A 23,981-nucleotide genomic window follows, 5' to 3' on the forward strand; every position below is an offset into this window, starting at 1 on the left:
AAACAGGGGCAGGAGGGACGTAAGATTTCACAAAGACAGAAACTAGGAAGAAAATTCAAGAACACATTTAATTAATAAACTTCACAAAGAATTAAAAAGCTATTTTCATTTATATACAAAAGAATACAACACTTGTACACTTGTTCCAGTAAACGATAAATGAAGCTCAGTAAACAGTGTGTAAGAAGATCATCGCCGTCAAAGGACAGATTTGGTTTATTTTTTAGGCAGCTATAAAATCACTCAACAATAAGTGCTTCAGTAACTCAGACATGTGTATCATCGTTTAGGAAAGATAGCTCTTGGTATATTAAGTGGAATAAATTGTACCATGCATGGAGTAACTTTAAATAAACAATGAACTTCAAAACAAACAAATAAACAAGAGTGGAAGTAACATGACTGTGGAACTAACACTGCACATATAAAACTCGGCCTGTGTGCTTAATGAGGCTGTGGTCCAGTCGAGACAGAAACATATATTACTTTAAGCTCACTCTATTGACGGTTGTGTTTAGTTGTAAGTCAGTCAACACGCTTGGCTGACTGAGGTGTGACTGGTTTCATCTGTTGCCCACTGCTGTCTCCTCACAAAGAACAGAAGAAGTTCTTCACCTGTAAATGAAAAGGTGTTTATGTATCAAATATGTGAAACAGAAATGTGAGGATGAGAAATCAGGTCTGAAACTTTAGGACGGGGCCCTCTTGTGGTGCTCCCTGGTATAGCAGCTAATATATCAAGGTGCAATAAATAAACATACCTTTGTTATGAATTGTTCCCGCACCTCTGGGTCCCTCTGAAACTCAACACTGGCATCGAGTTGTAACACAGGAATCTGTTTCAACTTCTCAAAATGGAGTCTGGAAAAAACAAGAGAGCAGAGCTGTGTTACACTCTGCGTTACACTTACAGCCCACAGACCACACACTGCTGACCGTCATCTGTTCACAGCCGAGCAACAAACAGCTGCGAGGGAAGGCATTTAAGATGGTGATCGTCAAACAGGAGACTGACTGCAGCATCCTGTTTTACAATGTCTGATGGTTTATTGAATAGTCTGATCATTCACAGGTCAATACATGTACGGTAAATATCCATGTTTAATGTGATTTCCTTATATTTTTTACACTGTGCACGTCGGGCCTGCATTCACAGGAAACACCGTATTATTAGAGTGCACTGGAAACAGTTCATCAGCTAAGCTTTATAGCTGATCAAAAGAGACTTTTCACTCTTTAATGGTCATGTCATTTTTCTAGTGTTCAGCAGCCACTGGAAATCTTCAAAACTTAAAAGTCAGAAGAGGAAAAATAACACGATCTCATTAGCACTCACTCAGTGCTCTTCTCAACGAGCCACTTCTCATGTTGAACGTGCAGCTTATCCAGATAGTCCAGCTTCACCCCCGTCTCCTCTGCTCTTCCCCGCAGCTCCAGGCGCTCCATACATTTCTAAAAGAGGTAACAAAGGTAAGCTCTTTAAGTATCCTTTATGATAAAATAGGGTAATAGATGATGATTAAATGCTACAGTAACAATATTAAAATAAAAATTAGATTCTGCAAACGTGCTTTTAACTCACGAGTTGTCGTAACATTAATAATCTCTTTAATGCACCATGAAATCTCTGATGTTCTTACCTTTGGAGGAGCTCTGAGGTAGATGATGCCCTCCAGCTCCACCTGGTGTCCAAACTGCTCCACCAGGAGGGAGTGCCAGTCCTGATAGACGGCCCACTCTGTGGAGTTTATGCATCCCAGCTCAAACATACTCAGGGCGAAGATGTATCTGACAGGACAGAGAGCCAAGTTTAATTCCACTAGTGCATTTTATCCTTTAGTTTAATTGTACAGAAGTACATTTTATTTCATACAAATTCTATCCTCTGCACAAGATAAATTATCAACAGCAATATTAATATAGTGAGTATATATCAACATGAGTTTACGGATTTCTGTAGTTCTCCTGGATTTTTATTTTTACTTCCTGTCCTGACCTGACTGGCTCACCTGTCGCTGTAGACCGAGCGCTCGTACACCTGCACAGGTAATCCCTCTGAGCTGAGCAGGCGAGCTGGAGGAGGCTGCAGCTGTGTCCTCAGGCGGCTCATGCAGGAATACGTCTGAAACGTGTACGACCAGCGCTGAGGGTCCTGGTACATCATCTGCAGCAGGTTGCTGACAATCGGCTGTGGGGGCACGCCATCTTTCCCCTGTCAAAGACACAAGCAGAGATTATCAGCATGGCCTTCTTCATTTTTGTAAATGTATTTAAAATACAGAGGTCAGGAGATGTCTGCACCTTGGAGGTCCCACTCTCAAGGTTCTGCCACTTGCTGACAGGCTCTGCCACCACCTCCCAGTCTAGACAAGCTGACTGCAGGAGTTTTGCAAAGGTCGACTTTCCAACAGCTGGTGTGATAATAGGACAGGAAATCACATTAACCCGACATTTGTAGCGGGGCACAAAAAAAACATCCTCCTTTAAAAATACTGTAAATATATTGATTTTACCAATGTTGCCCTCGATAGAAACTCTCTTCACTCGAGCTGGTCGAGCCTCTGTTGAAGTTGAACCTGACAGACACCTGGAGCAAGAAACACTGAGCCTTCCTGATTTATGAGCCATGCTTTGGTTAGTCGTTGTCAGTGTTCCTGCTGTGTTTCCAGCAAAAAGTGTCCTCCACTGTGGACCAGAAGTATTAACTCCTAACCTCCTGACCTGTAACGTTATCAAACCTGTTGGTTTTGTAGAGTTGCAAACACGGTTGAACAGAGCGCATCGATACAGGGAGGACATTATGTCAGATAGAGGTAAAACGGGAAAAGGATTATCACATGTATCTGCATGCGCACTCAGTGCTAGTTAAATCTAAGGAGTCAACATTACCGCTCAGTAAACCTCATGGTAGCTCGCCCATCCTCTCCATGATCTACCAGGGATTGTCGTTATGAATAATCGTTTTACAGCTAAATTTGCGATTATTCTTACGTACAAAACTTCCGATATGTTGGCAATACTGTTCTCGAAGCGCTAACGTGTTTGCAGTTTCGCATTTTTAAACTTGATAAATTAAATTGTTCAAGAAATGAATGACATACGGTGCCCAAATGCTACAAACATTAGCAATAAAGTACTTCCGGTGTGCGTACTTTCACAATAAAAGCATTTCAACGAGTCGCATCCCGTGCGCATGAACAGAAACTGCTGGCATCAAAAATGCATACTTTCTTGATGTCACATGTTAAGCATAAAGTGACATTGCTACTTGTAAATACAGCAGAGTTTATGCTGGTGACGATCCATGCAAGTTTTGTCATGAACCCGGAAGTACTTGGGTTTTGCCCTTAGATTTCCTTTATATTAGGTTAATGACGTTTTTATATTCTCTGCAATGGTACACTTCACATTGCGGTGCCTCTGTTCACCTAATTTAACTTTTGATGAATAAGCAAAAATGTTCACTTTTGACAATTAAAAATATTAACGCTGATGTTGCAACAGAGTGACATTTGATGTGATGATACTTAAGTGGAAAAACAAGCATTTTTGTTTGCAGTTTTCCACCATATTTGTGGGGTAAAGTAACTTTCACACAATGCTATCCCAACTTTATTTTCTCTCTCCACTAATGTGACTTTGAAGACATCCAGTGTTTTATTTCTTGAAAGAAAAATCATGAAACATCTCAGCTATAAGAAAAAAAAATCATAAACAAATAATCAAGTGTTCTGTGTTTGTTATATCTCAAATTAATATTATTTAGCCGTAATAAAGGTGCTTTGCACACATGTAATGTAAATGTTAGTCCACACAAATGCTATTGTTATTAGAAAGAAGCCTGGTTACAGGAACAAATGAATTTATTTACTCATGTGTTTGCTTATAATTCAATTTGTGGTTAGATAAACAGAATCCAAAGCACTCCATTTAAAAAATAAGTAATCACAACTATATTTATTTGTAAAAGTGCAGTTACAGGTTGTATAACATTTGTTTGAACATTTCACAATTTTACAATCCATCATTAAGCATAAAATTTACTCACTAAACTGAGCACATTCACAGCAGAGTCTCGAGTGTCTTCAATTAGTTCGAAATTACAATAAACCTGCTTGAATTGAAAAAAAAATCTGTAAAGCCACTAAAACCATTTATTTATAAATGACGTCTCTTTCACTATAATCACGAGTTAAAACAAAAAGGGTAAAAAACAAACTGCATTGTGGGTGACCGACGCTCAGTAGGTTGTGTTTTTGATGGCGATCTTTTGAGCGGCCTCAATCTTGAAATCACTGACACCTGAGGGAGAAACCAGCATTTTTCTTTTACCAAAGGGAAATTAAAGCAACAGATAATAAACATAAACTGAACACTGAACTATTATTAATCCCAGTGTGATGCGTTTGTGTCCTCACCCTGACTGAGAGCAGTGCCGTCAGACGAGAGGTGCCAGTATCTGCGGTCGCTCTGTCTGGCCTGCTCTCCGTTCACCGCACTCAAGAAAGGTCCCCACAGACTGGACTCCTTCTCAAATCTGACAAACGGCAACAGACGAAACTCAATGCAGCAAATCACACGGAACAATAACAAAGGTAAATATAAATCACATGCTCTTACGTGAAGCCGTCATTTTTCGCCGAGAGAAGTTCAAGGGCCTCCAACAGAGAGCTCCCCTTTGGCACATCCACAGGGTAAAGAGCAGCCGTCCCGCTGGACGTCACCACCTCCACCATCACAGCCACTTTGGTCGTGCTGGGTAACACCACCACGGGATCTAAGGGCTCCAGCACCAGAGTGTCTGTGCGAAGGCACACAGCAGGATTAAGACAGAGACAACAGAGACACGACCTGACCTTACAATTCAGTCACTTAGCAGCCATTTTTCTCGGATGTCACGCTCATTCAGCATTCGACTAGGCCCAATATTTCAAGCTAATACAACATATTTGATAAGCTAATGTAAGACAACAGTTAATGTTAGCATTCAACCACGTCATAGCTAAAAACCCCAGTTGATAGTATTAAACAATACATAAGGAAAGGCTTATTCCTATGGTAGTTTTAGCTTGCGATTAGTAATGATAGCTAGGACTTTGTTCAATGGGAACATTAGCTATTGTGACTTATAAAATAAAATATAAATGCATCATATATCCTATGTTTGAAGTCTTTGCAAACTTGGAATACAGCAGTGCGACATCATGGCTCACACAGCATTTGAGCCATGTCAAGATGCTTAATGTGGTAAATACAAAGCTGCACATACCATCTTCATCGAGGCACTCCTTGACTTTAACTGTCAGGTAGGATTTCTGATGGAGAGCTGGCAGGATTTGAGATACAGCCATGGGGTTCTCGTATTTGTTGGCTCTGGCGTCGGTCCTCATGGCCTCCATTGAGGCAGCACACTCTGCAACTGGGCTGCCCATCGCCAACAAGGCCTTGAACACAACAAATAATTAACATGTGAGCTGTAGAAGACTTCATTCTGTAGGCTTTCATGCAATAAAGAGAAAAGAGGAAGACAAAAAGAAGTTGAGGAAAAAGATCCTGACCTGAACTGCGAGGCCTGTGCTGAATTCGTTACCGATGTGTCCATCAGTCCTACGGGCGGCCAACAGCTTCTGCTTAATCTTGCTGAGGGCTGTGTCGAGCTCAGCAGCGTTGTGCACATGTGAACCAGCGTCCTTCACACACTGGAGAGCCATTCCAGCCATGGCATACATATCTACAGAGAAAATAGGAGAATTGAGAGGGGTAGAGTTTAACTAAGAAAGTCACATGTTAATAGGTGGGATTACTGGACTCATCTTCCAAATTTGTGGTGGTGTTAACAGAACTTTTCCCATATTGTTTATTAAAGGCAGGTTTAACTCACCGGTACTCTCTGTGTCTCCATGTCTGAAGTGCTCGTGTTCGACTGCCTTGATGAGCTTGTTGCTGACATGGTTGTTGACCCTGATGCCGCTAGCACAAAGAGCGAGCACACCCAGAGAGTACTGGTAATAGTTGGTCAAAGGGCGGTGGCTGACTGTGTAAAGAAGAGAAGTAATAAGAGAACAAATTATATCAAACTATGACTTCACAGTAAAGTTCAAGAAATTAAAAAAACAATTTATTTTCTCTAATGCCACTGCAAATTATGATTTAGTTCAGATGGAAACAGTCAAGAATTTAATTTGTGAATAGACTTAAAATTTAATTAAAGGATTTTTAAACTTATAAAAATATAAATATACAGAAAATTCATACTCAAGAGTCAACTTGAAGGCTACAGTAGCTTTAGAGCAGCTTTTATAAGATTAGACGTAGTTACACTGTTTGCAGATAACATAAACTAAAGATATAATTCATGAAATATTAAATGGTTTAATTTTGTATTGACTGAATTCAGCCCAACATGTATCAAACTGGACTTTCTTTTTGTGGATTTTGTCTTAGATTTCCTTCCTAAAGAAATATCTTAGTTACATAAACTTTGAACTCATTGTGACTCACAACTATGAATGTAAAAGAGGATGGTGAACACGTTTATGACATCTCTTGGCCTCCAAAAGATCAAAGGAAACTTACAAGCGATGTGCTCTTTTTCTAGTTCCATCTGCTTCTTCAGGTGCGTCAGCAGCGTCTCCCTCGTTTCGCTGACTGCGAAGGTGATTGTGTTGAGGTCGTAGCAGGAAGACTTCAAAGCCAGAGTGTAGAGCGCCAAAAGGCCAGTCACAGACTGGCTGTTGGAAAGAGAGCTATGAAAAAACACAGGACACTTCAGGTTTTAGTGAAAAAAGTTACATGAAATGGAAAAAAAAGGATGATTTTTTTTTTAACACGAATAGGCAACTTAAGGCTTATGTAAATAAATGCAGTACTTTTGAATATCATTGTGCAAATGATTTTTCAGCCTGTTCAGGTGTTCGCTCTCCTTGACCAGGTTGTGGGAATTAGAAAGCCGTAATGCCAAATGAACACTGGGATTGGGGAGTCCTTCCTGCCCGTCCAGAGAGCGAAGGAGATCCTTACTGAGTGACAGGAGCAGCTCACTGTTGGATCCTTCAGTATCTGCTTTAAAATATTAAAGCAAAAACTTTTAGAAAGTTTCACAGAAAGAAAAAGAAATTCAGTAACCCTCTCTTGCTGACATCAACATGAACTTTTGAGGTATTACAAAACCAGAAGTGCTGCATCAGCAGTCACATTAACAGGAAACAAAGACTGTGGAGACTTAATAATTCAGAGACATGTCATTGCTGTGAACAAGTCCCAAATATCCAAATTTGCCCTCATTGCTCAAACCAAACATTCTCTGAGATTTCATGATTACACAACTTTTGTCAATGAGCAAGCAATATGAAGGCCATTTAAACTCATGCAGTTAGTAATTGCAAAATCAGAGAATGTCCAGACCAGTGTCAGTATTTGTGTAACTCAGTTTTTTTTAGAGCTCTAACAGATTCAGTAAGAGCAGGTTTTAATGATTAGTAATAACTGGATGTTTAAAGAAAAAAAACTTACCACATGGTTTACCCCTGGTAAAAGCCAGGAGGGCTGTAATTATGACCAAAGACAGCATTCTGGACCACCTGCTAAACAAAACAAACAATGGAAATATATAGACATATTCAACTGAAGCGTGTAAGTAACAACGACACAAACTGTAAAATCGGGAGCTTAAAATACTCTTGTTACTATAAAAGTGTTTAACTATTTGAGAAAGGTACGTTAAAAGCCGCCAATCAATAAAAAAGTAATGGCAAAAATAGCTAAATATAACAAAGAAAACAGTCTACTCAGCGTTGTACAGTAAAATAAGATGGTTGATATATCATTGTTACAGACGTTTGGTTATAAAGTTGAAAGCGTTTTAAAATTTGCGGTAAACAACAGCACAGTGCCTTGCTTTTCAGAGAGTGAGTCCAGTGTGAAGAAACAGAGCCGAGTGAGGAGGTCTCTCGTAGAGACAACAGCTTCTAGTATTTCACTGTCACATGACTTTTGTGATGACAAAGCGATGAGAAAAGTAAGACGGTCCTTTTAAACACCAACACAAATAACCAGGAAGTTTGGGGAAATTATCTTGTCAACTGTTTTTAATCTTTGTTAATACTGCATTCACGTGCTCCTCAGATGCTCGGAGTTCCCAAATTTGGAAGTTGTTTTACTAACTCCGATGTGTTCACGAGCTTTACGTTGTGATATGGATACAACGTGGACACTCAATTCCTCAACTTGGCAAGTCGAGTTACAAAACTGACTGTGACTTTACGAGTTGCTCCGACTTGAAGGGGCGTTTAAATCGGCATTCCTAGCAGGAATCTCATTTTTCCGATTATTCCGACACAGTGAATGCGGGTTTACTCCACGTATATCGTCTTCCGGTCACTAGTAATGGCGAATAAAAATGTATATATTTTCACTCTGTAGCTACAACTTGTGTTTACCATACATCAGTGGTGTCAATGAATTAATAAAAACTTCACGTAGTAGGCTTTAGTTATTTGTCTTACCTTGTGTCTAACGCCAAAAAGACTTTGTAGTAAACCGTATGTCACTGTTTGTAACTTCAATTCCCAGAATTCACCTAACGCAACATACGCACGTTCTAGAACCTTAAAGACTGTTCCAGCGTTGCTCACGTTCAGAATAGCAAGCTTACGTCAACTTAACCCAGCCTACCTTTAAAGCAGTTCACGCCACAGAGACCGTTAATTTGTGGATTATTTATGCTTGGAGTTGGTCTAATGTTGTGTCAGTAAGAGGCGCACAGCCTGTTGTTGCTGTGTAACTAACCGGTGGGAATGTTCCATAGGACAACGATGTGAAGTTACGGAGACTAGCTAGCAAAAACATCAACAACAAAAACACGAAGGGGCAGGGCAGCTACACAGGTCGGTCTGAAACGCTGTATGTTTTAGGTCAACTTATGCAAAGTTGTAATTCAGCACAGGGATGAAGCTGTCATTGTATATTAACGTTACCGAGTCACCTTATAGTTATTGTCAGTTTTTCCCGTAACTTTATTCTTCATAAAGCCACAATGGTATTGTAGCTAGCTAGCTAACAAGCCAGCTGTCCTCGTGCAGACATATTTATAACTTCTTATGCGTCATGTAGGTTTCAGACATACCTTTGTCAGCTTATCTGATTGGTATCAATGCTGATATTCCAGATCAGATCTGTGTATAGTTATCAGTTTCTCTTCAAATCATTTCATCGACTGGACCACCATGCATCACTCTGCTCCTACAAGTGGTGAACTGGGGTTTCTGCCAGCCATGTATTCATTTTCAGGCCCCACAAGCCTTCCTGAATTTGATCTCGGACCTCCGAGTACGTCTAGCCACCTACAGAGAGCTACACTATCCAAAAGGTACTTAGCTGATGATTTGGAGGTTGTAAATTCACTCCATGCATTTGTCAAAAATACATTTGGGGCGCAGTTATGTTTTTAATCTTCTGCCGAAATGCTGCATCCCTGTTCTTATTTGTGTTTGCCTCCCACAGCAGCTGGGAGACAAGATGCCTCAGGAAGCACCGGAGGAGAAGTGATGATGAGTAAGTAAGAGACTATCTTACTTAAAATTTGATAATGCATTGAATAGTCACATATGAACCATATATTAAATTTCGACTGTTTTCTCAGGGGATGTAGTGCCAAAAGGAGGAGGTTAATGTTTGAGGCAGAATCAGACATTTCAGAGAACTCAAACACAAGCACTCGCCATGACTGGCCTACAGCAAACAGCTGCCCTCCTCTGTCTGCACAGCAAGCCAGCCCTGCACTTCCACAGCCCTGTCCAGCACCTCAGCCCTTGACTTTGTCTCAATCCTTGACTTTGCCACAGACCGATTCTGCTCTGGCCCGACCGGAGACAGAGAGCTCCTGCATGGAGATAGAAGCAGCTCAGAGGAAACTTCAGGAAATTGAAGACAGGTATGCTATATGTAGGGTGCGCAATAAGTTGCAAAAACTACCAACTATCAGTCAGAATAAGACGTCAAACTGACGCCTCACATCACAATCCTACATCCATTAGAAAAAGTGTAAACTGATACTTATCCCCGCAATTCAACACTTTTTAGTCATTTGGTGTAGATAGCGTTGGCAGCACTGCACAGGAGTCACTGCAGTATCTGCCACTGGTGCAGTTAAAAACATACAAGGTGCTGCTAAAATGGTGAATTGCTGTTGAATGCATAAATAGATTAAGAAAGAATTGTTTTCAGTTTTCAGACTACTGAAAGCTAAAGTGCCGAGATGCAACATGAAGCGATGCTTTATTTTGTTTCATTTATGTATGAGGAGGGATACCAACTCCCGAGGTCATCGATCGATACAGATCAGAATATCCACTTAAGTGACTTTAATGAGGTCGAATGATCCCCTTAAAGTAACCAGGCATATAACGGTCTGTTCAGTGTAACATTGCTTTTCTGGAGATGAACTGCTTGATCATACAGGTATTTTATTGGCTGTAAATCGCTTTGTCAGACGCCAACTTGGTGGCACAGTGACATGCATTAAAATTATTTAAAAGAGATCTAGTTCTAATTTATCAAAATGTGTCGTCTGTTAGTAATATCAGTCAGAATAGATTTGTTTAGACATTCAGTGGGGGTGACATCAACACATACTGTACTGTTCATTCCTTTAATTGAATACTGTCATATTGGTGTGTCACAGAATAACACTGGAGGATGATGATGAGGATGAAGATCTGGATGTAGAGCCAGCCCCGAGAAGACCAGTGCTGGTGATCTCTGACAGTCTGAAGGAGGGTCTACAGCGTGGCATCAGTGACATCCTGCCCCACACAGTAGCCCAGTCTGTGTAAGTTCTTCTTTATTACCAACCGGGCAGTTCTTCTCTTCTTAGTAGGAAATAGTCTACCTTACCATACATGAAAATACATTCAACTTGTTGAAATAGTGGGCTAATAGATGGTGGCACTACCACAAAAATGATTTATTACAGACATCTCTATATGAACTACACACATTTTAAGAATTGACTCGATAACTTGAATTTTGAAACCAGTTTGGAATCTGTTTTTTAATGTACTGAGAACTCTTATCACAGCTGTGGTTGCCCCCGGCTGGTGAAACCATCTCTGACTTTCCCATTTCTTCAGCAGCTTAAAAAGATCATGACGTGCTATTGGTGGCAAAGGTTAAGGTTTAAGACCAGAGTAAAGCAGCATCTTAGACATATTCTACATTGTTCTGTGTGAATCAGAGACACATCACTTCAAGGCTTAATGATTACAGCAGCTGTCTTGATTGTGTGGCTGATGTATCCTTCCCTCTCTTCCCTTCATCTTCTCCCTTTTCCTCATCTTCCTACCGCTCAAAATACCTTTGGAACACGTTTTTGTTCCTCCTGGTGTTTTTTTTTGTCTCACTTTCTTCTTCCTACCTTAGGAGCCATTCCTGCATGGAGTTGGTTTTGTGGCGGCCATTAGACGATCCCTTCTGCCGGAAAAGAAAGTGCTCATTACAAAAGCCACGAAAACAACAGACAGTATCTCTTCAACCCCTGACTCCATGTCCGTCTCCCACCCCTCACTGTTCGGTCAGCCCCGCCAGTCCGCCTGCAGATACACACTCTCCCGTGTACAGCTTTCCTGTGGTCCATAGCACTGGAGAGGAGGATATGGAAATGTAAAAGTTCTCGATGACTTGAAAAGCCATGCCAAAGTGAAAGACTGGACATGGAGGCACAACAAAACAATAAGGACTCAGAACCACTTAAAGTTGGTCAGTTTGGTTTAACATGAATACTGTCCTGTTTTGGAGTTTTTGTAACACATCTTAGGTTTTTTGACTATAATCAAATGCAACTATATGTAAGATGTAACAATATGACGGAATATAAAAGTGTTATTCATTCAAATCTCCACGGTAACCATAATGTTCTCAAGACTTTGAAAAGTTCTGTAGACAGCCTTACATAACCGATTTTATATTAAATTCAGCATTAAGCTTTGCTCTTAGAAATAAAATAATTTGTACATAGTTTTGCCAAAGCCAGGCCAACAACAACTGATGTTCTGTAAATATGAATTAGTGAAACATCAGTGGGAAGCAACTGAATTTTGTACATTATTTATGTTCAGCTTGTGGGCATTGTTAAAATTGCTCCCATGTGTTCATATTTGCTCGCAGCATGACTTCCTGCTTGCAATTATTCTTGTTGTGTAAGAAAGATTATCTTCCTACAATGTTTAGAAAGTACGCCATTTGTAAGCTTTGAGGAATTTGCAAAGAAGTTATGGAAATGCACCTTAGTGTTTTGATTGTATATTCATATGTACTTTGCCAGAATTGGAACCAGCCATAGAGTGTTTGTTTTTAAATAAACTCTGACATTGTCTGTGTAGAGTCTACATGGCATGATTAGTTTTCATTGTATGATTGTGACTTGGGTTTAGTTAGAGCAATCCTCTTGTTGGGTAAACGTTATTGTGCTTTTATCAATACATAGTTTATTAGGAAGAGTAGGGTCCAAGGATTGACCCCTGTGGAACGCCAGAAGTGACCAGTTACTCAGATCTAATAGCATACATGGATACATTTAATTAAAGACATCTCATAGCCTTTACTGAGGACGATTTTATTCACCAGTTCAACTCTAAAACTGAAAATACTGCATGTGAGATAATACGTAAACTTTAACAATATGTATTTAAACATTACAGATTTTTGAAAAAAGTTCATTACATATATTTTTTAAAACATTCTCTCAAATATTCAACCCATTTAATACTGTATAATTTAACATTGAGTTACACTGATGATTATACAAAGGATTACCATAGAACTCTGCTTAATGAGGTTCTGTGACATAACTCACATGATCTTGAGTAAAATGTCACTTATTCAGCTCACTGTAACCATGAGCAATAAAAGAGTGCCTCACACAGAGGAATGTGAACTCAATGAACAAATCTTCAGCTGTGTCATTTGTCACCGTGACCTGCTATCTTCAGCACAGTAAATGATTTATTTCTGTGGCCCACAAAAACTGCTTGAATGCCTGAGATTGAGAGAACATTATATAACTAGTGTGTGTGTGTGTGTGTGTGGGTGTGTGTGTGTGTGTGTGTGTGTGTGTGTGTGTGTGTGTGTGTGTCTGTGTGTGTGTGTGTGTGTGTGTGTGTAACAAACACACAACAGTTTCATGTCCTTAACTTCAGACTGTCCTGTTTGACGAGTGGCTCTGAATCCCAGTAATGTCTTGAGTGATCTGTAAAGGAGACACCCATATAAGCAATTATTATAACATGAACACACACACATACTGATGAGCAGGTCATTTGTGATGATGCTTCATGTTTGCTGGGAAATATCTAGAGGACTGTGATAGATGTCTATAAATTTAAAAATTGCAATACTGTCAGCAAAATGAAAGCTAAGTAATAATTTTCCAATGAATCAAGAAAAAAAGATGATTTTGATTGATTGATTGAATTTATTTTTTGGGGTCTGAAACCTGAATAGAACTAGCTGACCTGCCTCTAAGGCAAATTCCTAATGTTTGCAGTTTGCTTGTTTATCACCGCTGTAAATGCAGCCGGTGGTTTAAACTGAAAAAGGGAGAGGTCAATAATCAACAGTGACCTGCCATTTAAACCATACTTACTGTTGCAAGATAGGATCCTGACAAATCTGAAGGGGTTGTATTTGCAGACAAAGGGGTGGAGGTGTACGTCTGGTTTTCTACACGGAGCTGCTTCACTCTGCTCTGGAGGTAACGAAGAAGCTTCAATGAAGCCACGTCTGAGGGGCTGTGTGAGGCAGCAACATGGAGGGAGGGAGAGCAAATGGAATTCTGTGCTTCCTGATGGGGAGAAGACATAGATACAGAAGTTTTTGTCAATAAAAAAACAAATATTAAAAGTCTCTAGGTTGGTGTTTCTGCCCACACACAACATTTACTTTTGCAGTAAGAATCATTCCTCCTTCAGGCCTGTCAGGCTTTCTCTGCGTCTCCTCTCCAGTCTTCAATGTTTTTCTGGAAAAAAAACATTTGAAAGTTTGTTAGTGATGAATAATTAACAAAGCTGCATGAAGGAGTTTCCTTAGTACAGTTAATCCTAACAATGTTAATCTATGGTATAAAATGCACATTGCAGTGAGTTGAGGTGAGATCATGCTCTTGTGAGGAGAGGCAGCTGGTTAGTATTTCATCTAGTGTTTCTATAGAAACCAGTTACCTGCCCCTTAACAACTTTGTCTTGCACCTGTGGGAGAGCAAGAATTAGAGCCAAACTGAAATATATATTTTCTTTATTCAGTAGATCACAATGTTTTCCTGGATTCTGGGTGTTTTTTGAGAAGGAGAAACATTTGTTTTAATGAAAAGTAGGAAGTAGTAGTAGGAAATCACTGAGAGAATACCTTTCTAGTTCAGCTGTCAGCTCTTCTTCAAACTTGCACGCCAGACGCGCTGCAGTCTGCTCCTTCCACTGAGCCATGCTCCTCTGAACCTGCCTGAGCTCCTGGTCTTTGGCCTTCAGCTGTTTGCGAAGAGATGCTGCCACTCCTCCTCCTGCAGCTCCTCCATCACACATATGAGCCAGGTTCAGACTGCTTAACTCCTCAATGTGCTCCTGCGGGTAAATAGCAAGGCCTTAAAGATTTTTTGCACTTCTGGTTGGATGCTAAACTGCATTTCGTTGTTCAGTACTTGCGCAATGAGAATAAAGAGTAATCTAATCTAGTGTAACAATACTGCACTGACCTGAGCTACACAAACAAACTGTTAAGTTCATACCTGAATGAGACGCTCCTTTAGAAAATCCAAGGCTTGGTCCCTCTCTATCCTCAGCTGCTGCCTCTGGATGCTCAATTCTCGCTCCTGAAATAGTGGGAAATTGCAGATGTGTATTCATGTGTACATTTCATGTGCTGTATGTGCACACACCAGGCACTGTGCTGTATGTACGGTCTTAACCATACCTTGTCTTTTCTCAGCTGCTCTGTGGTTTGTTTCTGTGAATCGAGCTCCTGTTGCAGATGGCTAATCAAGTTCTTTAACCGCTCTCTGAGCATTCTCAGATTTGTCAGAGCTTCAGTCACTGTAGGACTGCACAACACAATGCCATCAGCATTAGAAGCCAATCATCAAACACACTATGTTGCCTACGAAGTTTCCCTCGTTAGTTTAAAAGAGCAGGAAATGATACCTGGGAGGTGTTTGCACAGAACGTTGTTTGGCTCCATTCTGCTCCACCAAGAGAAGGAGATGCTGGCACTCTGCTCTCAGCTCCTGGGCACAGAGCCTGAGCTGCTGATCCAGCTCAGCTGTGATTTCATGATGGCTGCTCTCCCTTTCTTCTAGCATCAACCGCAGCCTGTCAGCCTCTTTCTCCGCCAGCTGCACGGCCTGCTCGAGCCGCTGCGCTGCCCTCCGGCTCTCCTGTGACCACAGACCACACCATGTCAGCTTTTCTACATCACCACAGCACTTTAGGTGCCTGCAAATGATTGCTCTCTGTTGTGTTCTTGCACCTGTGCCGTCTGTCTCTGCATCTCCTGCAGTTCAGCCTGGTGCTCCTCTTTCTGTGATTTACAAATAACAGCCAGCAAAGACTCCTGCTCTCTCTGCTGTGCGCTGCTTTCACTCCTCAACTCCTGCACTTTCTTACAGGTAAAAGAAAACAATGGCAAGAGAATAAAAAAATCTATTCGGATTTATTTAAGACTGTACTGTCACATGTCATGGATGTGTGCCACCTCACTGTTTTTAGCTCCACCACTTTATGTTGAAGCGCCGCTGTTTTACTCTTCTCTCGCTGCAGCTCTGTCCGCATGCTCTCCAGGTTCTTTTTGTTTTGCTTCTCCAGCATCCCACAGTGCATCTGCACAGCTTCTTCTTTTTCTGCTTCCCACTTCCTCCTCGCCTCCTCTAGTGCTTTACGCACCTGAGTTAGAGCACACTGTCAATCAATCCTGTGGAAAAATGTGGCATATTTCAGGCAGAGGATTATTAGAGTACCTTTCCAGTGGCTTCCACACGCAGCTCCTCTTCACGGCTCTTCACCTCCTCTTTCTGCTGCTCCAGAGAATCCCTCAGCGTCCTCACCTGTTCTTCTTTTAGCTGCCAGAATAAAAGAACATCACATCTTCAAAAGTAATGCTGTGGATTGTTTTTACTAACTGTACATACTAATCTGCACCGGTACTTAACATCTAATACAGTCAGGGCAGTGCTTGGTTCATTTTGAGAAAACAGTGGAGATGACCTTCACATACTGACCTTAATTGTACTTTTCAAAGACTCTACATGCCGTGTGAGAGACAAAGCTTGTTCTTTCAAAGCGTTTGCCTTCTCCTCTTCACTCTGTGTATGGACAACCGGAGGACACAACAGACAGTATAGCTAGATAAGAATTTAACAGTGGCGGAGAATCAATATTTTAGTTTAGCAGACATGTTTTTACATATTGGATAAGCTGCACAAAGCCACGAGCAATCCACCTTTTGCTGCTTCAAAGCTGCCTCTTGGATTAAATACTAACTTAAATTACTTATTACCTCATGTTTCATTAAAGTAACCCTGACATGTAAACACAGAAAAGCTCACAGTCCCAGTTTGCTCCAGCACTTACCATCACTCTGTGAGCTTTCTCCTGGGCTTCTTTTAGTGCATTGCAGTGCTGGGTTTTCAGGTGTTGTAGCTCCCCCATCAGTCCGTCTCTTTCTGCTTTTAAGACTCCATGTTGCTCCTTTAAATTGATTAACTGCAGCTCCTTCTGGGCCAACATCTTCTCCAGAGTCCCCACTCTGATCTTACATTCTCCAAGTTCAGTCTGCAGCACAAAGAGATCAGAAAAATAGAAGGAACAGTTAGAAAACCAAAAGGGGATAAATATTAGATTTTTATTATAAAATGTACCACCTCCATCTGATCCTTTTTCTGCTTTCGTTTCTCCTCCTGAAAATCACACCTGGTCCTCAGTAAGCTCTCTGCCTCTGTGACTCTCTGGAGCTCCTCACGAGTCTCCTCTAATTTCTGCTCCAAAATCAGACATGGCCACATGGAGATGTTTCACGACACAGACAGAAACATGAAAAATAAACAAATACAAAAGTAAAAATGGTACTTCAACATAAAAGATGTACTGTATTTCTTTTATGTGTCAAATTTAAAACCTGAAATCTACAAAATTGTTACTGCCAAAAATTGACGGGTTAACTGACTTTTTATCAATAATCTTTGCTATATTTTTCTCCGACCTTTTATTCATATTTAGTCTTTTTTTTAAAGCTTAATAAAATTAACCTTTTTTTAAAAATTTAACAGAACAAAAATGCCACAAACACCCCATAACAACTTTAATGATCGCCCTCATGTTTTGTTATTTTCTCATCAACAAAATCATGTCAAGTCATGTCAAAAATAATGCTTTAAGTTATAATTGTGTCTGTTCTACCATTTCATATAACTTAACATTGTATTATAGCAACGTTGTGGTAATAACCTGAACTCTTTTAATCTCGTTTTGGTTGTAATTGTCATTATAGGTATAATAACGGTCTGAACACAGTACTTCTTGCATGGACTCCAGCTTCTCTCTTGCACGTCTCTGTTCAGCAAACAGTTCTGTTTTAGCACCATCCAGCTGCCTGTCCATCTCCTCCCTCTCCAGCACAGACATGACCACACTGGGCTGTTGGATTGGCTGTGGATCAGGGGGACATCAAGAAAAGTGATGTGAAAAAGCCTGACATGTTAAAACATGAATAACTGAGTAATGTTTCTTCTTCAGTGTCTTTTACCTCCACGATGCAGGACTCTTTCTTCCTCTGCAGCTCGAACAGCTGGCAACTACAACGCATTACTGTTTCATTACTATTTTACAGAATCATTTTCTTTCTAGCACAGGATGAGGTTAATGCAGTGTGATGTCACCATGTTGTATAATACAATGAGCAGGAGTTTTATTGTATACCTGATAGAGTCCTTCTCCGCCCTGTTGTCTCTCACAGCTGACTCCAGCGTCCACTTCTCCTTCTCCATCCTTTTTGTCTGGACAGTCAGATGCTCTAATTCCTGCAAGGCATGCTGGGATACATACCATTAGCTGTAAGCATTACTGATTTTTTTCGTGCACAGCGTTCTGATAAACTGCTGTTCATGCTATACCTTACCTTTCTTTTGTGTTGAAGTTCAGAGAGGGCGAGCTCAACATCTTTTAACTGAGTCTTCTTCAGCTGCAGCGTCTCCTCCTCTTTCTGACATTTCTAAAACGAACACACACACACACACCAGTCCAGTGATTCTTCATACACATATAAAAGGGATCATTTATAAAAATAAATGAATATGGTTCTCAAACAAACTTGGCGCCTTTTTCTCACTTGTACGAGTGTATAGAGCCGCTCTTTCATCTTGGCCCAATCAGACTGCATCTTCTCTGACGTCCTCTCAGGCCTGCCTCGCCTCCTCCAGTGATTAATTTCCTCATCTGTGTCCTTGTCATCCACAGAACACACAAGTCTGCAATATAGGAACAGAGAGTCAATATAAGCAATTTAAAACTATAAGACAAACAGTACTTTTTAAAATGCTCTTCTGGTTTACCTGTAAGCTTCCCTCTTGTTACGCTGAGCTTTACGGACAGAGGAACTTGTGTTTTGTACGTTTCCATCTGATGATCTTTGACCTTTGTATACAAAGAATGACTTATTCTGTTACAGTGAAAGATTAAATGAATCCTTTAGTACTGTGGAATTATAAAGGAATACACAACAGGTCTTGCTTTACCCGATAAAGGTTCACTGTCTTCCTGTGTGGCTGAGTCATAGTCACTGTGGTTGCTACTGAAGTCATCCATGCCGGTGACAGACTGCATGAGAGAGCGCCATCCTGGGGAGGGACATATACATATACATATATGGTGTTTTATCAATCATTTTTGATCTTCTGTACCTACAGTTTTAATATTTATAATTAGTTTTTTATTATTTTTGTCATTTATCACGATATCAAATTGTTCATTTGTTGATTTAACATGTGACTAGCTTTCCTCCACATTTCCTGCAGTCTCCCACCTGGCCGCCTGTGAATATGCTGCCTGACTTGCTCTGTGCAGACTGAGTCGAGGTCACTGTCAATGGACACGGTGTCAAAACTCCACACAGGGACTCCTACAATAGACACAAACAGCCTACAATCACTGCTTGTAGTGGATTAATGTTCAGATGGATTAGCCAGAATGTGTTTGCGGATGCAGTGTAGTCTGTGTGTGGTACCTGCCAAGCACCTGGCCTTAGATGGACAGCTGTTGTTCTGCCGCTGGGTTTCATGTTCACTTACAACCTCTGTTCTGTAAGAGACTGAAAACAGAGCGTGTGGGATCCAAACAGGAAAAGGAGGCAGGCAGGCGTGCAGTGGAGGCTGCATTGTACTTTACAGCACTATATGGTATACTTACTTTGCTAGTCTTGCATATAAAGATGTCAAGTTCCTCCCTTGAGTGGCACTACACATTAAAAGGCTTTAAACCCTTGACAGCATGATTGTTCTGTCATTTTAAATCAGGTTACGTATGTGTAGGTTGAAATTTTGTGCTCACTGCTGAGGCTCACATCCAAAAAGAAAAGGTTTCACTTGTTGGGAGGTAACGAATGTTATGTCAAGGTTATATGTTGCTATAAATATCTGCAGCAAAACACAAGGACATCCAGCTGTTCATTTTCAAGATAATCTGTAACGGATTAAAGTGTCTATTAAGAGAACATGTGTTGTTGAAACCTTAAAATCATTAGGTGCAATCATTGGGGTTACATGAATATCTATACCAATTTCAATGACTGTATATGAATAACTTGTCTTCCAATCCTCATGTGTTGAAGGTAACATGAACACTAAAGATTCAGAGAATGTTTGACAGCTCTTTGTCTGCCAGGAGTTTGTAAAGAGAGTACTCACTGCTGTTATCTGCACCGAGCCTCTGTGGTGTTCTGTATCTCTCTCCAGCATCTGCTTTCTCACTACATGATGTTTTTATCGCAAAGCTGTCAGAAAGACATTTCTCCAGTTCCTCTCTTACGCAGTTCTTGTTTGACTGGGAATAGTGAGCAGTTTCTGTGTCTTTGATGCGTCTTCCAGTCATTGCTGTTTCTCTTCTGTCCACATTAAGAACACTTTTGCGCTTTTGTTCACCATAGAAAGTGTCACAGTCAGACATCTCTTTCCCCTCAGCCTCTTCTTCTCTGTCTGGTTGCTGCATATTACTCTCTGGTAATCCCAGCTCCACCATCTCGTCTCTGAAGCGTGTGACAAAGTCCTCAGTGCAGATGCTGTCTGAAGGAGGGTGGCTTTCTCCTGCCATGCCGCCCTCATTACAGGTGTCTCCGAGCAGCTTCTCGAGCCTCCAGATTACCTGCTCCCTCTCTGACTCTATTTCCTCTTTGTCTCTTGTCCTTTTGTCTAACTTGTGATTGGTTTCCTCAGGAGTGACGGGACCTTCCTCGCAGCCTGTGCTCCTCCCTGGGGAAAGAGCAGAGGAGAGATGGGGTGCTGTTGTGTAAAGAAAAAGGTAGGTTATGTTGTCCTGCTTCATTAGGAAGGAAACTACTGAACATCAACACATTTTTTCCAATCAAGAGACCTGGCTAACTGTATTATTAAGTAGGTAATGCTCACATTTTACACATTAACTTTTTGTTTCAATCTGCCTAATGTCGAGCGCACACATGTTGATAAAAAAAACCTCCTACTATTCCATTAATACAAGTTACTTTCCTGAAACAAACTATAAAAAGACAAACGTTTGTCAAGAATTTGGTTAAAAAGCATTGAGAAATCTCAGGTTTTTCTGTGATGCTAATAATGCTAATGATATTATATTACCTGAGGTTTGCTCCATTGTCGGAGTGTGTATCAAATCAAGACAAGACATGGGAGTGTCAATTGTCTTAGTTGTACTTCCAAGACCTGTGTCTTTGCTGAGAGATTGACTCCACGTTAGAGGAGCTAGAAAACAAACAAACATACAGATTATCACCTGAAAAAAACCCTAATTTGACATAAGGTGTGTGTTATGATGTAAATTACCTGCATCACTACAATCAAAATCTCTGGAAATTGCCTGTTGTTTCTGGGGCTGGACCTGCAAACAAGAATCACACTTACTGCTTAAAAAAGGATTCAATTACACTCAGATACAGACAGACAGACAGACAGACAGACAGACAGACAGACAGGCTGTAAATCACAGACCTGCAGCTGACCAAGCTGAGCATCCATAGCATCCAGGAGAAGGTCACAGTGGTCCAGTTTGAGAGGCGGAGAATCCAGTTCAGACTCACTGCTGTTGTCATTTAGATCTATGAAGGCAGACAAAAAGGTCAATAAAAGTGAGTCCAAACTCCTAATACACAGATATAAATGATATTGATGTACCGCTAACAAAACCTCAGACCTGTGTAAAAAAGCTCGTCTGTCTCCTCTGTATCTCTCTGCACTCCATCACAGCCTCTGTCAGCCATTTCCTGTTGCTGGAGACAAATGTGCAGACGTTCAGCAGAGCCATAAAGACACAACATCCCCAGTTATCTACCAGTGGTCATGGCTGACTGGGCGGTCATAAGGAGTGGGGGGTTATGTTGCTCAGTTGTCGAGGGAACCAAGACAATTTAGCTTGTTAGCAAGTCAAACTGACTTCTTTTCACTGAGAAGACTATAAATTCCTGTACCTCCCACTCCCCAAAATGGACATTAGAAACAGGAGCTGTGCTAGTCAGCACACTGTAGACACTTAAATGGGATTTTTCCACTAAAACTTTAGCTAGCCGTGACTACAATGTCTAAAAGCTGATGATAGGAGTATTAAAGACTACTTTTTTATTTCAAGGCTATAGAGGAATTTTAACATTATTCTATCTTTACCATTAGTGGATTTAAAACTGCACAGATAGCAAGGTTATTTAACACCACTTGCATTTAACAAATCTGCCCGAAAACACGGTTAAAACTGTATCACTGAAGCTAGTCTGTCACCAACTCCTAAATGATTTCATTCACATGTAAGCTAGGTTATATAAAGACAAACATAACATTAAAAATGTCTAAATCATTCCACCACCATCGTACTGAACCAAACACAACATTTCTGTGGCTACTTACTTTTTAGGAGACAAAGCCTTTAAAGAAGCCTTTAAATCGATGCTGAACTTGACTCCTCACCGCTAAAGTTCTTCAGCTGCCACTGCTGTACTGAGTCCTGATTGACAGGAGCGTCAGTTGGTTGCCCTGGAAACAGTGAAACAGCTTGCGACCCGCACAGGAAGTGGACTACCGCGCGCACAGCGGCAATATTAGCGCCAAAGGGGGAGATGATTGCCAAAGGGAGCCCAGGAGAGAGTTAGCAGGATGGTGCAGTTAGAAATACTAATAATTTTTCTTCAGACTGACAGAAATAAGCTTTTAGTGGGGATATCGTTTTTGTTACATTACTAAAATCTTATATTGTCTGAAAGTGTATTCTTACACTTGCTGGTATTTTTGTTTTGACTTCCTTGGAACAGAGGTTAAGGCCCAAACGGCCCAAACAGTTTGTGTGTTTAGCACGCATTGACATTAGGTCAACATGGATAAAATAATTTCTGGCATCAATGAGATAACCTGAAATTTATATTTATTATACATATTATTTAAACCAATCCCATCTGTGGAGAGAGAAAATAAAGCAGACAGATATCCAGTGTCAACAATAACAACTTTATTATCTTCTTTTTTTCATTATTATGTCCTTGTTGTTTAAAGACAATGTTATACAAGTATAAATTAAGGGAGAAAATACACAATTTAAAAAATAAAGAAGCAAAACCTCAGTTGAATCCGCAGTAACACCTGAATACACCGACGTGTATTTGGGGAGTAGGAGTAGTAGTCAAGGCAGGTCAATCACCTTTGACCTCCTTTACCAGGCCGCTGTTGTGATGTGTCTCATAACTTTAAACTTCATGATCATTAACATCGCCGCCGTGTCTCGAAGAAGCCGTGAGTCACAGTCCAAGGAGAAGCAGGGTTCAGTTTAAACAAGGCAAAACAAATCTCCCCATCTTCATTAGTTCACTTCTACTTCAAAACTGAGCAGCATTGAATGAGAGGGAAATGTGTGCCGCACATGCACACAAGTCAACTCATTATGCGTACAGACAGTATGAAAACACCAACATAAGAATAATGGCACCCGTGAGAAGGTAGAAATCAGAACAGAGAATAAAAGCATAAAAATTAAAGCTAAAAATCACACCATAGTGAATTAAGAGTGAGATGAGATGAAATGAGTGGGTTTACATTACAACCCTCTGAGATAGGGAAGGCAGACGCAGAGGTTTTTGTAGTCTACAGTACGCTCTCCACATACACTTTGGTTGTATTTTCCCTTTCTGCAGGAAGCCGACAACTGTTCTGATTGAAGCAAAAATGGCCATGAAATAACAAATCTACGCCTCACTGCGTTATTGCTACAGCTGTCCAAACTGTACAGGTCACCTCACTGTGGCAACTTCAGCAGGCGAGTCACCATCGAGTACTGAGGTCACGTTATTTGGAAATACATTGATTTAAACATATGAGCTCTCCACTGTCATTCAAAATATAACATGTATTTCAAATATAAAATCATCTCAAGAACAAGAAATATATTAAAGTAAATCTCTAGTAACCTCAAATTGATTGCTGAGAAAAGAACTTTCCTTTTGTACAATTTTTCACCACCACTTGGCAGTGATTGGTGACGTCATGACTGTGCATGATGATACAGAATTAGCTGTAAAGTGACAGCTTTCAAGATAGAATAAATGAAACATCTTGCTGCAACAGTGTCCATCCTCATATCTGACATCCTTGATAGGATTTCAAGTGTATGCGGCCTCCATGAATAGCTTGTATCCATCTACAAGATGTTTGAGTGAAGTGGACAGGAAGGAGGAGAAGCACAATAAGTCAAATTAAGGACTCGTTT

At 40.6% G+C, this 23,981-nt stretch overlaps 3 protein-coding genes across 7 annotated transcripts; 1 reads left to right on the forward strand and 2 right to left on the reverse strand.

The window, feature by feature from the left end:
- Positions 1–69: 69 nt before the first annotated feature.
- dguok (deoxyguanosine kinase) lies at positions 70–3,117 on the reverse strand. Of its 2 annotated transcripts, XM_069683027.1 has the most exons (8): positions 2,890–3,117; positions 2,514–2,721; positions 2,302–2,411; positions 2,010–2,212; positions 1,641–1,788; positions 1,337–1,452; positions 762–861; positions 70–615 (listed from the first exon to the last, which is right to left on the reverse strand). In XM_069683027.1, the coding sequence occupies exons 2-8, from the start codon at positions 2,626–2,628 to the stop codon at positions 589–591; spliced, it is 819 nt and encodes a 272-aa protein (XP_069539128.1). In that variant the 5' UTR covers positions 2,629–2,721; positions 2,890–3,117; the 3' UTR covers positions 70–588. The 2 variants fall into 2 exon arrangements, with proteins under 2 accessions (XP_069539128.1, XP_069539127.1); XM_069683026.1 differs by having other exon boundaries at positions 2,514–3,117.
- Positions 3,118–3,951: 834 nt separating this feature from the next.
- On the reverse strand, positions 3,952–9,199 carry tcn2 (transcobalamin II). Of its 2 annotated transcripts, none has more exons than XM_069683025.1 (10): positions 9,125–9,199; positions 7,513–7,583; positions 6,870–7,059; positions 6,577–6,746; positions 5,882–6,034; positions 5,559–5,731; positions 5,270–5,444; positions 4,621–4,801; positions 4,419–4,537; positions 3,952–4,302 (listed from the first exon to the last, which is right to left on the reverse strand). In XM_069683025.1, the coding sequence occupies exons 2-10, from the start codon at positions 7,568–7,570 to the stop codon at positions 4,241–4,243; spliced, it is 1,281 nt and encodes a 426-aa protein (XP_069539126.1). In that variant the 5' UTR covers positions 7,571–7,583; positions 9,125–9,199; the 3' UTR covers positions 3,952–4,240. The 2 variants fall into 2 exon arrangements, with proteins under 2 accessions (XP_069539126.1, XP_069539125.1); XM_069683024.1 differs by having other exon boundaries at positions 6,870–7,062.
- Positions 8,662–12,335, forward strand: ccdc117 (coiled-coil domain containing 117). Of its 3 annotated transcripts, XM_069683030.1 has the most exons (6): positions 8,662–8,885; positions 9,248–9,367; positions 9,502–9,552; positions 9,641–9,931; positions 10,682–10,828; positions 11,419–12,335. In XM_069683030.1, exons 2-6 carry the CDS (start codon positions 9,273–9,275, stop codon positions 11,660–11,662), a joined length of 828 nt encoding a protein of 275 aa, XP_069539131.1. In that variant the 5' UTR covers positions 8,662–8,885; positions 9,248–9,272; the 3' UTR covers positions 11,663–12,335. The 3 variants fall into 3 exon arrangements, with proteins under 3 accessions (XP_069539131.1, XP_069539129.1, XP_069539130.1); XM_069683028.1 differs by having other exon boundaries at positions 8,662–9,367; XM_069683029.1 differs by having other exon boundaries at positions 8,662–9,367; positions 9,505–9,552.
- The last annotated feature ends 11,646 nt before the right edge of the window (positions 12,336–23,981 follow it).

This window comes from Semicossyphus pulcher, unplaced genomic scaffold (genome assembly GCF_022749685.1).
Source record: "Semicossyphus pulcher isolate SPU_LCO1_2020_fin unplaced genomic scaffold, fSemPul1.0.p SCAF_6, whole genome shotgun sequence".
Classification (NCBI taxonomy): domain Eukaryota; kingdom Metazoa; phylum Chordata; class Actinopteri; order Labriformes; family Labridae; genus Semicossyphus; species Semicossyphus pulcher.

Bases quoted from the DNA above. Each gene is read 5' to 3' on its own strand.
- dguok (XM_069683026.1), bottom strand. From the start codon at position 2,799: ATGTCCTCCCTGTATCGATGCGCTCTGTTCAACCGTGTTTGCAACTCT. The intron at 1,789-2,009 runs GTGAGCCAGTCA...CTGTCCTGTCAG, and splicing joins CGCTCGGTCTACAGCGACAG to ATACATCTTCGCCCTGAGTA. The intron at 616-761 runs GTATGTTTATTT...TTTCATTTACAG, and splicing joins GGGAACAATTCATAACAAAG to GTGAAGAACTTCTTCTGTTC.
- tcn2 (XM_069683024.1), bottom strand. From the start codon at position 7,570: ATGCTGTCTTTGGTCATAATTACAGCCCTCCTGGCTTTTACCAGGGGT. The intron at 5,732-5,881 runs GTGAGTTAAACC...TTTTCTCTGTAG, and splicing joins TGGAGACACAGAGAGTACCG to ATATGTATGCCATGGCTGGA. The intron at 4,303-4,418 runs GTGAGGACACAA...TTTCTCCCTCAG, and splicing joins CGGCACTGCTCTCAGTCAGG to GTGTCAGTGATTTCAAGATT.
- ccdc117 (XM_069683028.1), top strand. From the start codon at position 9,225: ATGCATCACTCTGCTCCTACAAGTGGTGAACTGGGGTTTCTGCCAGCC. The intron at 9,553-9,640 runs GTAAGTAAGAGA...CTGTTTTCTCAG, and splicing joins CGGAGGAGAAGTGATGATGA to GGGATGTAGTGCCAAAAGGA. The intron at 10,829-11,418 runs GTAAGTTCTTCT...TTCCTACCTTAG, and splicing joins CACACAGTAGCCCAGTCTGT to GAGCCATTCCTGCATGGAGT.